Here is a 16,746-nt window from a genome sequence, read left to right on the forward strand (position 1 = left end):
AGATCTGAAATATTTGAGCACTGATACGATGCCAGAGTGGGAAGTTCCACCACCGATCTCCTGTGATGGGCTGTAGTCAAAACACTTAATTGTGGGACCAGCAGTTAGTGTAATGGCTGTGTTGCTGACTCCCATGTAGGCAACAGCAGTTCGAGTCCCAGACCAGGTGGCTTAAACTCATGTTGGGCGCGTGTGCGTGCGTGCGTGCCCAAGATCCTGAGAGGAGAATGGAGGAGAAGGGATTGCGGCATGGCCATCCCCGCTGGGGGGTGATTTCTCGCTTTCTATCTCTGTCTTTCTGGTGAATGCATGCACCCTATAGCAAAAACCTCTCCAAAAACAAAACAAAAACACTTAATTGCCTTTCAGTGGGGCCTGCAGGCAGCAGGTGGTTGAGCTGACTGGATCCCACATGGCTGACTGCATGGTTTGAGTCCTGGACCTAGCGGCTTAAAGACCATGTTGAGCACATGTTTGCACGTGCCCAAAAGGAGAATCTCAAGAAGAGAATGGAGAAGGGATTGTGGTGTAGCCATCCCCACTCTCTCTCTGTCTCTGCCTATTTCTGGTGAGCCTATGCACCCTACAGCAAAACTAAAAAACAAAACAAAACAAGACCTTCCGACTATGTCCATAGGGTGTATATGGAACAGAAATGAATTTGCATGTCAACTTGGGTCCCATTCCCAAGATATCTCATGATGTGTATGCAAATATTCCAACATCTGAAAGCATCTGAAACCCTAATACTCCTGGCTCCAAGCATTTCAGATCACAGCTACTCAGCCGCAGTTAAGTTTCTTGGCACTCGTGCCTGAGATAAGGGAATAGAGGCATTAGGTGGCTTGGTCCTCGCCTCCCCCTCCAGCCTCATCACCTGAAACTCTCCCTCGTTCTCTGTGCTCCAGTCGTTTTTGCTGTCCCATGTCTCCGAAGTGTCTTCTGCTTTACGTATGTGTGCCGCTTCCTCTGCCTGGCCCACTCCTCCAGGCTCCGTCTAGATGGCCACGCCTCCACGCCTCAGAGTATCTAGGTCCGGCTCTAGCAGTCTCCCTCCTTCACAGACTTTTCTCACTTTGAAGCCACGTGATCCTCAGTGCGACTGTTACTGTCGTCCAAAGTCTGTCGCCACACTAGACTACGAAGGGCGGGACTGTGTGCTTTTGTCCTCTGCAGGACCCCCACTCCCTGCCCACTGGCACTCAGTAAACCTTCATCCCTGAAGAGTGAATTTCAATTGGAAAATTCACAAAGGAGCTGTGAATGCTACCAGGACAGACTTAGGTCCACTCCCCAAAGTAAGATGGACTCTCTCTGCTCAGGACTGCCTGTCTACCCTGTGTCCGCCACACACCTGGTAACCTGGTAACAGGATCTCGGACTGCATAGTAGGAACAGAGTAGCCTGGGCCAGCTGCAGGCCAGGTGGTTAAGGCGGCACTTTCCCACATGGCCGACTGCGGGGCTGCTGTCCTAGACCCGGCGGCCTGAGAAACACACCTGGCGTGTGTGCATGCATGCCCAAAACCCCAAGAGGAGATGGAGAAGAAGGGATTGCAGTGTGATCGTCCCTCATGGGGGAGGACGCTTTCTCTCTCTCTGGTGAGTAATGAGTCCTAGAGAGAGAGAAAAAAGAAGAAGAAGAAGAAGAGGAGGAGGAGGAGGAAAGAAAGAAAAGGTCAGCTGAGCCTGAGGGACAATCTGTTCTTTGGGAAGCTCTGGGTTTCCACATGGAGGCCCTGCAGTGGGGCTGGGCCTGGCTCTGTTTCTTCTCCCTGCTCTGTCGTGGTTGGGATGTTCGTGGAAGCTACTAAAAAGCAAAACTAGGTCTGGCCCTGGGGGGAGCTGGATCCACATGGCTGACCTCGTGGTTCAAGTCCCAGGCCCTGTGCCTCGAAGGGCTTGCCAGACACACGTGCATGTGTGCCCAATTCCCAGAGGCTGGAGAAAGGGAGTTGCGGTGTGCCCATGCCCCACTGGGGAGGGTCTTTCTCTGTCTATCTCTCCTGGCAAGCATGCGTGCCCTCTGAGGGGCAGAAGGGTTCTCTGTGTAGCTTGGGTAGTTCCTCATGTGTGTCATGTCTGTCTCCTTCACATGGTTTTTTTTTATTTTAAAGAATTATTTATTTTATTTATTATTATTACTTTTAGTCTGACCAGAGAGAGAAAGAGAAAGTGAGAAAGCAAGCTGCCAGGTTTGGGACTTGAACTGAAGTTGGCCATGTGGGAGTCCAGCACCTTAACCACCACGCTACCTGCTGGCCCCCACATGGCATTTCAAACACTTACCTAGCTGTCCTTGCAGAGAGGCCTGCAGTGAGAGTTCTGATTTCTTTCTGATGGTCTCACACACTCACATTCCTACCTACCTCTCACTCCAGAGAATTAGCATCAAATTAGCTGACTTTGGCTCAGACGGAGTCATGACTCTTGAACATGCTTGGCGCAGAATGGCAGGTCCTACGCTCTGCAAACAGCAGTCCTTATTTCCTGACCACGAAATAGCAGATTGTCCCCAAAGTTAGCCTGATCTACCCTCTTAACTCACACGATGTTGGCTGAGCACATAGCACAACATCTGGTGCTTGAAGATTTCCCAGATACGTGCGCGGAGGGGATAAATACAGTCAGGGACAGGCAGCCCAGGGCTTGTTTTCCTCTTCCAGGACCAAACCGGTGTGTGTGCTTGGCTGCCCTCAGTTCCACACAGAAGCCACTAGAGGGAAGTAGCAGTTCAGATAACAACCAAGACACAGCAAATCCAGAATTGTTGGGTTGATAGGACAGGGCCACAGAAGGAGGAAAGCCTTGGAGTGATTGAAACAAAAACAAAAGCAAACAGTTCTTGAGCCAACAGATGGTGTAGCGGTTATGTCACTGGACTCCCACATGAGGAACTGAGATTTGAGTCCCAGATCTGGTAGCTTGAAAATTACACTGGGGGTGTGCATGTATGCCCAAGATCCCGGGAAGAGAATGGAGGGGAAGGGATTGGAGAAGGGATTTCGGTGTGGCCAGTACCCACAAATCCCCTGGGGGGGGGTGATTTCTCACTTTCCCTGTCACTGACTGTCTCCTCCCCACTTCCCCTGGCACATGAGACCTAAGGCAAAAACCTCTAAACAAACAAAACCCAGTTCATCTCTTGGGGGTGGGAGGTGGGGGTAAATGGAAAGTAAAGTGTAGACAGTAGGATTGACGTTAACTTAAAGAAGGACTTCTAGAACACAACATTTGCTAACTGTAGCTTTAAAAAAAAATCCTCGTGATCAGCAGGTGGCATAATGGTTACATCACTGGACTCCCATGTGATTGACTCCAGCTTGAGTCCCAGACCTGGTGGCTTAAAACTGACTCCAGCCACGTGTGTGTGACATACCCAAAATCCCGAGAGGAGAATGGAGGAGAAGGGATGGCAGTGTGGCCATCCCATGGGGGGGAGGGGTAGTGATTTCTCACTTTCTCTCTATCTTTCTCTGTCTCTCTGGCCTCTGGTGAGCGCACATGCCCTAGAACAAAAATCTCTCTCTAAAAAAACCCCAAAACCAAACCTAAAACCTCTAAGCTGTAGCTGTCCAAAGCAAAGAGAGGAGAAAGAGGCCTCATGGACCCAAGGCCTGTGTGGCCCCTAAAGTAGCCCTCCAGACCTGCCCCATTCACTCCATGCTTGCAGATGCAACCGTAGAATAACTTTATTGGTCAGGTGAGCCACCACTCATGCTTTCCTGTAATCAGGACCTTTATAGAGGCATGATGGCATTCACATGCAGATGCTGTCTGGAGGGCCTTGGGACGGGACAGCCTTGCCCCTCATCAGAGCTCCTTTGTTGAAATGAGCTGGTTTGGCTTTTGTGGATTTCAGAGTCTGGGGCCCAGAACATAGTCCAAGGACTCCCTCTCCGTCCCTTCCCCAGGGGAAGCTGCTCTGAAATATGCGAGGTATTGGGGATGTAATGGCCTCTGGCAGGGACCAGACCATGCTAACTCTCCTCCACAGGCCTTGTCCCTGGCTACCTGGATGGCTCCATTCCAACACACCCCAAACAGCTGGAAGGTTAGGCCCCCGGGTAACACTGCCTCTCGGAAGTAGGCAGGACTCACTGCTCTGCAGCCAAGCTATGAAGCAACAGGCCCCTTCAGCAATGGGGAGAGGCGGGGAGGTGTGGAAGCAGAGGGTTTCATGCCCAGCGAAGCCAGATTTGGATGCATGGCCTGGGCTTCATGGACGCCAATGGGCAGCTCTGGCCAGAGCTAGCGCATTAATCTCTGACCTTAAGAAGAGTCATTTAATATGGCATAATCATCCTAGGGATGTCCAGGGCTGGCTGGAGTTTGCCTCTCCCGCCAGGACATAGCAGCCTCCTGCTTGGATAAAGGAAGAGGACAAACTGTCTTTCTCAAGCTTTGGAAACCACATGGCCTCCACCTTTGGGGATAATATCCGAGCGAGGTGCTTTTGTGAATGCAGAGAGCTTTGGTCAGGAGTGGCACAGCTGGGACTGCTTCCTCGTGGAGCCCGTCTGAGGCATGCGGGCCTGTTAGGCTTGCTGGCCATAAGCAAAGTCTGGCCTTTCTTCCTCTGAAGTCTGACACATCTTTTGCCTGGCTGCGAGATCACAGCCCCGAGCATTTACCTAAGCCTTGGCTGTCTGCACCTGCATCAGGCTATGAATATGATCTTCCTGCTGGTACCCCCAGTCTGGAGGCTTTCAAGGGGTGAGCTTTGTGAGGGTGGTAGAGGCGGCTCTTGTATCTGTTCAACCTCAGACAAAAGGGTAGGTTCTCTGCAGGTGGCTGGGCAGGTGCTGGCCTGTCTCTGCAAATCCTGACTGCCTAGAGTGGAAAGAGCCACCTGTAGAGGAAGGTTGAATGGATGGCGTGGGTTTAGGAGAAGGTATGTTTTGAGGAGCAACAAAGCAGAGCCCAGAGTAAGTACATGACCCACTCAGCATGCAGGGAGAGCTGTCAGAGAGCCAGGGCTGTTGGAAAGTGTTATTGCCCAAGACACTCTTGAAGTTCCATGACGTCAGATCATCAGAAGTTAAAAGGAGAGATTTCTGGGGCTGGGACATCCGGGGACTGCTCCCTCTGCCACCCCTTTTGACCCTGGGGAAGAGAAAACGTCGGCCTATGTCTTCAGCAGAAGGCTGCTTAGCCCTACCTCCCACCCCAACCCTGCCTACAGGGAAAAGACTGAAGAGGGAACTGTGGACCTCTGTCACCTGGTCTGTCCCAGACCTGCCAGCAAAAGCCAAACCAAACCATCAAGCCAAATGCAGTGGGGGCTCTCAGCCCAGCGCCCAGTGCGAGGGCCGCTCAGATCTCGATGAGGCTGGCCAGGCGCAGGCAGAGGGGGGCGTCCGCCGGCATCGCGCTGCGCTTGATCTCGTTCCCGTCCAGGCGCAGCACCTGCAGCTTGGAGAAGTTCATGACGTCCACGACGGTGCAGAAGCTGCTGATGGAGAACTCTGTGGGGACGAGAGGTCCAGAGTGGGTGGAGAAGCCCAATCATCGAGCTGGGTTTGCAGCCTCTGGGAAGCTGCTTAAATACTTCTGACGCCAGAGGTGGAACTTGGGAGTGTGGGGGCAGATGTTTCCCAAGACTGCAGTCAGATTGGCTGGCACCAGAAGGGTCAAAGTGGGGGTTCTGCCTGCATCTGTAGCTCAGCCTCCTAATCACCTCCTCCCCGCCTCCCTAGCTGTACTTTATACTCTGCAGACCCTTGACTGTCCTTGAGTGTCCTTCCTGCCAGGACCTGAGGTTTTTCCCACATGTGGGCAGCAGGGGGAAGCAGAGGGTAGCAGAGAGCAACATCAGCCACTTAGAGTACTTGATTGCTTTTGGAGAGGGAAAGCTTTGCAGAATTGCTATTCAAGAAGGAAGACTGGGCAAGTGAAGGGACCTCAACCTTGCATATATGTCCTGCCACTTTGTGGATACAGTGGTAGGAAATTGAAGAGAGACAGCCCGGGTCAAGAGACAAGTGTCTGTGAGTACCAGAGCTGCAGGGCTGGTACTCTATTCCGAGTCCTACTGGGCAGTGAGCGAGAGACTCTGAGGCTCAAGGAGGCTGGACACTCAGGGTGCTTCCTGGGACTCCTGTGGACCTCAAAGTCAAATAAATAATCTCCTGCCCATTGCATTTAATAAGATTATAGCCTACTCTTTTTACTCCCAAAAGAAGTCTCCTTTTTGGAAGAGTCCCCCCAAACTTCATAATCCTAATAGATACGATAGTTCTGGGACCAGCAGATGGCATAATAGTTACATCGCTGGACTCCCATGTAGTCAGCCGCAGTTTGAGTCTCAGACCCAGAGACTTAGAACTCATACTGACGCATGTGCATGTGTGCCCAGGATCCCAAGAGAATGGAGAAGGAATTGTGGTGTGGTTATGTCTCCTTGGGGGTGATTTCTTGCTTTCTGTCTCTCTCTGTCTCTCCAATAAGCACATGTTTCCTATATTAAAAATCTCTAAAAACAATAGATGCAATAGTTTTTTGTTATTATATTTTTTGTGTTTGATTTTATTTTTTGCTAGGGGCAAGTCAGAAAGAGAGGGAGAGGAGAAAGCACCCCTCGTGCAGATTGGTCGTGCTGAAATCCCTTCTTCTCCATCCCTCTGTCCTGTCAGGATTTGGGGTGTGCATGTATATGTTTGGCATCTTTCTCAGATCACTGGGTCTGGGATTCAAATTGCACGGTCAGCTATGTGCGATCCAGCTGCCTTAACCAGCAGGCCACAGAGCCAGACCCTGTTTGGTTTTAACTCAAGTCTGCTGCTGTGGTCCACCCTGTCCTCCCTCCAGCTGGCCCGGGTTGAGCAGACCAGTTCTCTTTTGGTTGTCCTCTTTGGTAACCAACCATTCCTGTCTGGGTCAGTCGCTTGAAAGGCAAAACCAGGAACTCAGGTAACACCCTGCAGGTAAAACTCTCAAGTAAAGGGTAGGTTCTCTGCAGGTGGCTGGGCAGGTGCCAGGTGCTGGCCTGTCTCAGCAAATCCTCACTGCCTAAGGTGGAAAGCGCCACCTGTAGAGGAAGGCTGAAAGGGTGGCATGGGTTTAGGAGAAGGTATGTTTTCAGGAGCAACAAAGCAGAGCCCAGAGTAAGTACACGACCAGCCCAGAACGCAGGGAGAGCTGTCAGAGAAGCCAGGGCTGTTGGACAGTGCTATTGTCTAAGAGACAAAGTTCCATGGCATCAGATCAGGAGAAGTTAAAAGGAGAGATTTCTGGGGCTGGGACAGCCACAGCCGGAAGCTGCTGGAGCCTCTCAGGGCTGTCTTTTATAAGGTGAGTGAGTGTCAGGAAAACTGCTCTGTCATTTCCTGCAAAGGGATTTAGACAGTTACCCACGAGGTCCTGAGGGTAGACTCGTGCACGTGTCCAGCCCTGGAGGCTGTAACACTAGGGCAGACTCAAAGCTGGGGCTTGCGTTTTACACCCCCCAGCTGACAGGTGGCCAGCAGGTGGGCGTCAGTCTGGGCTGGGCAGGGGGAGCCGAAATCGGCTTCTCTACTGCTCTTCTGGCAGGGACGCCCCTCAAAGGAGGTCATGGTGTGGAAATGATGGCTCCAAGGAAGACGGTGCAAAGTGTAAATAGGCTGATGAAGAAAGTGCTTTGAAAGCAGCACTATCAACTGTTTTCAACCTCTGTTAAGAACTGACCAAGATAGGCTGGCCTCATGGCCTAGTGGTTAAGGAAACCGGATTCTACATAGCTGACCATGGTTCAAATCCAGGCTCCAGTGGCTTAAAAAAAGCACCCCAGGCATATGTGTGTGCATGCTCCAAATTCCAACAGGATGGAGAACTGGAGGAGAGATTCAGGTGCGGCCACGTCCCAGGGGAGGGAGCTTTCTTGCTTTTCCTCTCTTCCTCTCCCTCTCTGTCTCTTTCTGGCAATTTAAAAATAGAAAAGAAGAAAAAAAAGCTGACCAAGATGAAATGGGGTGAGAGTTCAGCAGAATAACTTATACTGCAAATGTAAGACAGAAAATCCAGGCCCAAAGAATAATTGACACCGGGATGAGTGGGGAGACCAGGAAATACCAGTCTTTAGAAAGTGCTCACGGGGGCTGCAAGATCAGAGTGCTTTGGGCTGTTCCCTTTCTGGTCCCGGGAAATAGACTAGTGGCCTCTGAGTGAGCGAGAGGCAAGGAGGGGACAAGAGTGTGTGCAATGGCCCTCCCTCAGTATCACTTCCAACCGTCCTTGGGTCTGGAGCCCCAAGATGGTCTGCTGGAGTCCTGGAGCCCAGCCGTGGATGCATGCATCTGGGCATACTTGAGGGGTGCAGGACTCCCAGCGAGGATACATTCTAGCCACACATGGGCACCAAGCTCCGCCTGTCTCCCCCAAGCCTATGAATAGGACTGGGCTTCTGCTTGGCAGCTCTGGAAGACAGTTTCCAGCCCAGATTAAACACTGACATAAATCTTTCCAAATTCCTCCTGGTCTACCGCCCTGCTCCAGTGGGTCCCAAAGCTTCCGAATAACATTCCACTCTGTGTTCCCCCGCTGTTGCCAGGCTGGAAAAACTGAGGGAGCGCTGATGGAAAGGGACCGGGAGGGAAAGGATGGTGTCTTACTCCCCAGCAGGCCCTTGGGTCCCTGTTCTTTTAACACCTCCCCCCCCACCCCCGCCCCGAGGGTTGCTGCAATCCCACCTTCCCTGACTCCCACCCCAGGTTCCTGACTGGCCAGGCAGGGAACTGTCCCTCGCAGTTGCCATAGGAGGGAGGGCTGACCAGGAGCTGCTTTCCTGCCGGAGGTCTGAATCAGAGGCATCGCTCACCACGGCAGTGGTGGCTGGCTCTCTGTCCCTTGGTGCTGAAGGCAGGAGTTCAGGGTTCTATACGACATAGTCTGAGTGACCCTGAGAGATGACTATCTTGTCTGCATCTCAGTTTCCCCATCTTTGAAAAACAAAAAAAACACAACCACCCAAAACTAGCTATCAACTTCAGGGTGCCAGGGAAAATAAAAGTTAATCATAATAGTTATGTATTGGTTTTTAAATCATATGTCAGACCCTGGATCAAGTGCTTTACTGATATTAATTCACTAATTTAAGGAAAATAAGGTATTAATTTTATTTTGTCCAAAGAGAATGCTGGGAGAGAGACTAAATGGTAATAATGGAGGGGATTGGGCTTGAGTGGCACCATCAGGGATTGACCAGCAGATGGCGTGGTCTTTACCACGGAATCCCACATTGCTGAAAGTGCGGAATCCCACGTGGCTGACCCATGGGTCAACCCCTGGACCCTGAGGCTTGAAAAACACGTGGGGTGTGTGTGCATGTGTGTGTGTGTGTGTGTGTGTGTGTGCCCAAAACCCTGAGAGGAGAATGGAGGAGAAGGGATTACAGTGTGGCCACTCCCTGGAGGGGAGGGATTTCTCACTTTCCCTCTCTCTTTGTCTCTGTTTCTCTCCAGTGAGCACACATACCCTCTGGCAAAAATCTAAAAACAACAAAAAGAAATCATACTATAGGGATTTTAGGTAGACATTGAATTTTTTGTTTGTTTGTTTGTTTTTTAGAGAGGTTTTGGCTATAGGTTGTGTGCGCTTGCCAGAAAGACACAGAGAGAAAGAAAGACAGAAAGCAAGAAATCACCCCCCAGGGGGATGGCCATGCCACAATCGCTTCTCCTCCATTCTCCTCTCGGGATCTTGGGCACGCACGCACACCTAGCATGAGTTTAAGCCACTGGGTCCGGGACTCGAACCGTGGTCGATTACATGAGAGTCCAGCGACATAGCCATTAAGCCAACTGCTGGTCCTGACCTTGAACATTTTTAGGCTGGAACCAGCAAATTGCCTAATGTTTACGTTTTTGGACTCCCACGTAGTTGACGGCAGTTCGAGTCTCAGGTTGGGCATCTTCATCTTAAAACTCACGCTGTGTGTGTGTGTGTGTGTGTGCCCGAAATCTTGAGAAGAGAATGAAGAAGAAGGGATGGTGACATGGCTATCCTCCCAGGGGGTGATCTCTTGCTTTCTGTCTCTCTGTCTCTCTGTCTCTAGCGAGCACACGTGCCCTATAGCAAAAATCTCTCTGAAAAAAAAAATAGAGATATTTGGTCGAATGGAGAACTTTCTTGCAGGATGTTAGAGCACTTCACTAAAGTGACCTTGTTTTCTGACAAGCTTTCAGAAGGGGTGGCACTCCACATCGGAGCACAGGTGTGTTTTCAGGAAGGCAGAGAGATGGCAGGGTGCTGACACCAAGTCCTTCCCCCCGCCTTCTCCGAGGACACGGAAGGGTAGGTACTAAGTCATGGATTCCTTCCTCAGCAGCTGCTCTTTGCCGTCACGTTCTCGGGGCCAAACTTGGCGAGGCACAGCATGTGCGGGACGTCCCTGACGTGCCAGTCCTCCCGAGCTGAGGCTGGCGGTAAGTGTGGTGACTGCTGGGTGGATGATAGATGAGTTGATGTCAAACCCTTTGCAATGTGCAACCGCTTCACGATGTCTGTGAGGACCCCACCTCTGCCTGGGAACAAGATCCTAAAGGACAAACTGCAGGAAAAACAGTCTGAACCAGACACGATGGTGTCTTGCACTTCAACCTAGAGAGCCACACAGACACCCCTTCAGTTCGCCTGCCTGCCCCCCATCACAGTCAGGGCTGGTGCTGCTCCCACTCAGGGAGGGCTGTCTGGCTCGTCAGCATCTTGCTGAATGACTCTCCTGATCCTTGAGCATGGACAGAGGGAGGAAGGAGAGGGCGAGCTCGATGGTCCATCCCCAGGGTGCTTTGGTGGCCAGGCGTTCTCAGCAGACTCTACTTCAAAGCCTTTGCCAGCGTCATTAAGGCCTCTCTTCCCCACGGAGAGGGGGACGTGCTGACAGAGGAGGGAGGTTAAATGCTGGCTCAGTGCTTTCCAACTGGGATTAAGACATCAGGGGCCCTAGGGTTCTGGAAGCTCATTCTGAACATAAGATTCTCAGAGGGAAGGGAGCTGCACGGCCTCCTGATAGTCCATCTAAAATGGATATTTGGATTTCTAGAGGCAGGGATAGAGGCGGAGGCCGCCCTTTCTGTTCCTTTAGGCATTTGCAGGGAAGCGCTGACACGAGAAGCCCAGGGCCCCCTGCCCCTCAGGCTTCCTGGTGTTCCAGCTCTTGTTACCCTAGGGAGGATCTCTGCCCTGCCACCAGGGGCTCCTTGTCCTCCAGGGAGCGCTGAGCAGAAGCACTCGCCCAGCTGAGGCTGCACGCTTGTCCACCAGTGTTCTGTTTAAACACACACCAGAACCCGAGCCCAGGCTACAGAGGAGGAGCGGGCCGAGTGAGAGCAGAGCGCTCATCCTCGCCGGGGTGGTGAAAGGACAAGCGTCATGGTTTCTCAGCAGCCCACCTTCCTCCCAAGACGGCCCCTCAAGCTCAAACTTCAGCCTCTCTCCCTATGAACTATCTGCTCCCACACTTCCACAAACTCGTCCCTCACTGCTTCTCAGTACCGGTCCCTTCCTCTCTGCTGCAGGCGTTTCCTGGCTATCCCCCACAGGTGACAGTTCTCCTTGTGGCAGTTCCCAGTCCCAGAATAGCTCCTTCCTGCATCCCTCCCACCGTGCCCACTTGTCTTTGGCCTGGACTTTACCTCTCCCGGGATGTGCTCTCTGCACCGACCCTCTCCCCAGGGATGGTCTGCACATGGCGGCATAGCGTCAGCGTGTACTCTTGTGCACCGCCTGTGCAGGGCTCCGACTGCTAGGCTCTGTCTGGGTCTCCTACTCCTATTTCTTCTGTCTTGCCACTGGCACTCAGAACAGGGTCTTTGCAATCAAACAGATGGCCCTCCCCGTGCCCCTTTAGGTCTCACCATTGATCCGGTTGCCTTGAAGGTAGAGGTTCTCCAGGTTGGTGTTGACGGGGGGGATCTTCTGCAGTTGGTTGTAGGAGAGGTCGAGCTCAAGGAGGCTGCTGGAATTGAAGGCGTTGGAGGCCAGGCCGTTGTTGGTGAGGCTGTTATGGGACAGGCGCACATACAGCAGCTTGGGCGACCCCCGGAAGTAGCTGTCGGGGACGGTGTAGACGTTGTTGTGCTCCAGGTAGAGCTGCTCCAGGGCCGAGGGCAGCCCGTCGGGTACCCTCCGCAGGTGGTTGTAGCTCAGGTCCAGCAGGATCAGGGAGCGGAGGCCCCTCATGGCATTGCCCACGTCCTGGATCTCGTTGTGTTGCAGGTACAGGGCCGTGAGGTTCTCCAGCCCCTCCAGCGCGTTGTTGGGCACCCGTGAGATCTGGTTGTGGTTGAGGTGGAGCTCTCTCAGGGACCGAGGCAGCGGACCCGGCATCCGGGTCAGGTTGTTGTGGTCCAGGTACAGCCTCTCCAGGTGCCTCAGCTTGGAGAAGATCTTCCTGCCCACTTTGTCGCTGGTGATCTGGTTGCCATGGAGAGCAATCCAGAGCAGCCCGGTGGCGTTGTCAAAGACGCCCTCCTGGATGGAGGAGATCTGGTTGTTCTGGAAGTAGACGTACTTCATGCGGGAGGGGACGAAGGGCAGGTACTTGAGGTTGCGGTTGTCACAGTACATGGCCGTGGGGAAGTTGGGGGGGCAGTCGCACTCCTGGGGGCAGTCGCGGGGCTCTGGGGGGGATGGAGAGCCATAGGCATAGGCTGGACCCTCCTCCACGCCGTAGGGGTAGTGCTCGTAGGGCTCATATGGGTAAGGGTCATAGGGATCGTCGTAGGTGGACTGCTGGCTGCGAAGGTACTGGAACCACCAGTGAGGGTCCTCGTCATACTGGGCCCAGGACACCGAGCAGAGCCCTACCAGCAGCAGGAGGGAGGCCCACTGCATTTTGTCTCTGCAAGAAGGAGAGAGGGCAGAGTGTGAGAGCACCCCCGGGAGGCAGTCGGGCTGAGCAGGCAGCCCTAAGCTGTGACCGCTGCAAATGTGACTTCATGCTCTCATCTGAGAGCAGGTACCTCGAGTCCCTTCTCAGCTCTGTGCACTCAGTCCAGCCAGACTGAGCTGCCTTGGGTGAGCCAAGCGTGTTTCCCCCTCACCTTAGAGCCTCAGAAACAGTCTTTGAGATGAGAAGGAACTTGAATTTGGAGGAATGGCCACATATTTCTTGAGGGGCAGGGCCTTGGGAGCCTCTGAACCCCGAAGGTTCTGTCAAGGGGCTGGAAGTCCTCGAGAATCCCTTTGTGTGTGTGTGTGTGTGTGTGTGTGTGTGTATGTGTGTGTGTGGGGGGGGGGAGCGTGTGTGTGTGTGTATGTGTGTGTGTGGGTGGGGGTAGCAGAGGAGGGGAGGGAGTGGGAGGGCTAGTCCCAGGCTGGAATTCACATCCAGCTGGACTCCCCAGGGAAACATCTCCTAAGAGGCTGATGAAAAGCTCTCTTGCTTTTTCCATGTCTCTGGGAAACACCCGGAAGTGGCTTGAGAGCTCACGGGACGATCTGAACTACTTCTTTAAGATCTGCTGGTCTCTCGGGCAGGCTGGGGTCTCTAATTTGGAGAGAGGAGTGGTTCCTTTGCAGTCACCATGGGCTAGCACCCTCCAGAGCAGCGTCTACAACAGTGTGCTAGGCAAGAACTTGGTGGTTTGTGGCCACGCGTTTAGCTTGGCTAGGGCGGGGCCTTCAAATCATACTTAGAACTCTCCAGACCGGGGCACCGGCGCTGAGCACCAAGTGGCTGGAGGCAGGGCTAGCCCAGGTCCCTCTCTGGCGTCTGGTAATGTTAGTGCTCCTCAGGCTCCACCAGGCACGTCCTGGCAAGAGCCCCGTGGGGCCGAGAGAAATGAATCAGGAACCCGGGAAAATGGGCTAGAAAGTGGAGACTCTCTGGAATGCCCGGGGGAGTCTGGCACCCTCTTCCCCATCCTAAGGTACCTGCTCCAAGGGATGACACTGATGATGTCACCCAGTAATGACCGGGTTCTGAATCTAGGCCCCCCACATGGCTGGGAAGCCTGTTGCTTTTGAACTTCCTGTGCTGGTGAGATGCGAGCAGGGCAGGTCTGGAGAGAAACGTGGGGTGTGGGCTCATCTGACGGGGAAACTGAAGGTATGGAAGATGACAGACTGGGTGTGGCTACTGGAGTACTACCTGGGGGACCTGTGGCCAGGGCACTGCCTTGGGCGCAGTGGGCGCTTCCAGGGCAGTGACTGTGATCTTTGGACAGAGAAATCTTAGACTTCTCCTGGCCTGGAAGAGACACATGTTCCTCATTGCTGGGGTGAGCAACTGTGGACAGGATGGGGGGACCATAAAGGCCATCATCGGGTCAGTGAGCTGATGGAAGGACCCTGACAACTGGGTCACCCTCTGGCCACCACCCCTCCCAGACCTCGCTGCTCCCTGAGAGCAGTTCCTTGGGCCACTGCCTCCCATCAGCCCCTGGCTGCAGAGGAGCAGGCAGCCTGGCTCATCCTCAGGCAGCCTTAGGCCTCAGACAAAGAGCCACAGTGTTTTCGAGAAGCAGGCCCAACTGCCCACTGCCTGGGCATGCTGGCTGGTCCCTGGCTCTGGCCAGGACAGAAGATGGATGGAGCGGCCTGCCGCCAACAGCGCATTTTTCCGTGCACAGCCCTGGGCTGCAGCAGGACCAAGGTGGCAGTCTGGAGGCCTGGCACAGTGAGCCTCTGTCTCCACTTCTCCTTCTTCCAGACTGGGCACCTTTGCGGATGAGAGTCACCTTCCTCTTCAGGACTCATCCTTCCAGGGCTGTGCCCGACCTGCCCACTCTGGCTTCTCCTTAGAGCCAGGGCTGCAGACGTGCTTTTATGGAGAGCTCTCGCCTCTCCTTATCCTAGTCCTGTTTCCCAGCAATGCTGCTTCAGGGCTGTGCGCCCTTCAGTGGTTTCCAGCAATGCGAGCACCCCTCCTGTGCCCAGAGTTCGGGGAGGTGAACTGCTAGGACTCAATGAAATGGGGGTCAGGGGCTGACTCGGAAGCCGCTGCTGTGCTTTCAATTCTCCACTCCAGGGAAAGGGCTCTCCCTCTGAGAGTCGAGGACTCTGAGCCAGAAGTCACCCCCTATCCTGGACAGGAACCCTAGCTCAGTCCACAGCTCTCTGCACATGGCCAATTCTCAGCACGTCTCTGTCCTCGCCTTTTACCCCAGCCACACACACACACACACACACACACACACACACACACACGACTCACCCCCATCAGCATTCAGGGAGCACAGCCCCTCTGCGAGAGAGACTGCAGGTCACCCAGGACCTGGGCTGCCCTCCAAAGTGCCCTGAAGCCCAGAGCAGTGAGATTTAGGAGTTGGAGGGGAAAGGCTTCCCTGGGTATGGGGTTCTTCACTTTCCCATGCCTGAGAGCTGCAGGCCCCCCTCACCCATGAGGGACTTGCAGAAGAATATTCCACACTGGACCCCCTTCTCTCTACTCTCCCTTTCCCTTGCCAGCGCCCCGGGGGTCAGGGCCAGGTGAGGAGAAGGAGCAGGGACTTCTCCCTCCTGCCCCTCTCCCTGTTCCGAGTCCCTTTCTGTCATTCTTTTATGGAACTACAAGGAGTAAAAACCAAAGTAAAATGACCAAACTTACCTCAAGTTGAACCTTTCAGAGAGTGACCACGTCCCTCTGTCTGGCCTCTTTGGGTTGGAGAACGTGTGAGAGAGAGAGAAAGAGAGAGAGAGAGGAGTGAGAGTGTCTACTGAGAGTGTGCGTGTGTGTGCCAGACCAGGGTCCCGCCCCCAAATTCCTAATCAAATATTGTGAAGAGAGGGGCTGAGGAGCCGGGATCCTGGCTTTTTCGGGCTCTGCTGCAGGGGCGGGGCCCACACTAACCACGCAAAATCCTTCTGTCGGCCTGACGCTATGAAAACCACCTTCTTTCCACTCACTTATCTTCCCGGAGCTCTGGCAGCCCTGGGTCTCTTCCTGCTGAATGAGTTAGTGGCGCTCTAGAACTTATTTGTACAGTCTCTTATGAAGAGCCTGGATTTCTCATTAAAGTCAAAAAGGCAGATGCAGGGGTGGGGAGGGCAGGGGCTTGGGAATAGGCATCTTAACTCTTTCAGCAACCAACAGTGGGTAGCCCCAGACTGCTAGTACTCCTCTTCTTGGTTCCGACAACCCTACAGGCAGGTTATCAGACCAGGGCATTTCTTAACACAGGCAGCTGGCCTGGTGACAGTTTCATCCCTGTCCAGTAGAGACTTTGCTGGGTCATCGCCCTCTGCCCCTACACTGGAATAACTGGGAAGGGGGGTCCAGTCCTCGGTCAGTTACCCTAGCATCAGATGCCCTCACTTAATGCAGCAATTTGAGGGTTAATAACACCTTGTTGGGCGCAGCAAGGACCGGACGAGGTCACATGGGAGAGATGCTGAGCTAGCACGTGGCTAACCTCGCTCCATGTGGATTACTGTCACGCCCATTTTACAGATGTGCAGTTTCTGAGCCAGGGCGAGGCGAGGTCAGAGCCATGGACAGGAGCTAGACCACGAAGAACTTTCAGACCATGGGAAGAGTTGGGGTTCAGTTCCAACTGTTACTAAGAAATGTTTTAAGAGGGGGGGTTAGGGACCAGCAGTTGGCATAATGGCTATGTCACTGGACTCCCACGTAGTCGAACGTGGTTTGAGTCCCGGACCCGGTGGCTTAAACTCACGCTAGGCACATGTGCATGCATGCCCAAGATCCCTAGAGGAGAATGGAGGAGAAGGGATTGTGGCGTGGCCATCCCCCTGGGGGGTGATTTCTCGCTTTCTGTCTCTGTCTCTGTCTTTCTGGTGAGCGCACGCGCCCTATAGCAAAAAC

The 16,746-nt window shown here is 53.6% G+C and overlaps 1 protein-coding gene across 1 annotated transcript; it reads right to left on the reverse strand.

Annotated features, from left to right (window-relative positions):
• Window positions 1-3,671: 3,671 nt before the first annotated feature.
• FMOD (fibromodulin) lies at window positions 3,672-15,725 on the reverse strand. The gene is made up of 3 exons (XM_006159174.3): window positions 15,529-15,725; window positions 11,834-12,819; window positions 3,672-5,467 (listed from the first exon to the last, which is right to left on the reverse strand). Exons 2-3 carry the CDS (start codon window positions 12,810-12,812, stop codon window positions 5,316-5,318), a joined length of 1,131 nt encoding a protein of 376 aa, XP_006159236.1. The 5' UTR covers window positions 12,813-12,819; window positions 15,529-15,725; the 3' UTR covers window positions 3,672-5,315.
• Window positions 15,726-16,746: the final 1,021 nt, after the last annotated feature.

This window comes from Tupaia chinensis, unplaced genomic scaffold (genome assembly GCF_000334495.1).
Source record: "Tupaia chinensis unplaced genomic scaffold, TupChi_1.0 Scaffold000627_1, whole genome shotgun sequence".
Taxonomy (NCBI): domain Eukaryota; kingdom Metazoa; phylum Chordata; class Mammalia; order Scandentia; family Tupaiidae; genus Tupaia; species Tupaia belangeri.

Excerpts from the sequence above, each read along its gene's own strand:
- FMOD (XM_006159174.3), bottom strand. The coding sequence starts at position 12,812 with ATGCAGTGGGCCTCCCTCCTGCTGCTGGTAGGGCTCTGCTCGGTGTCC. Across the intron at positions 5,468-11,833 it reads TCAAGGCAACCGGATCAATG|AGTTCTCCATCAGCAGCTTC; the intron begins GTGAGACCTAAA and ends TCGTCCCCACAG.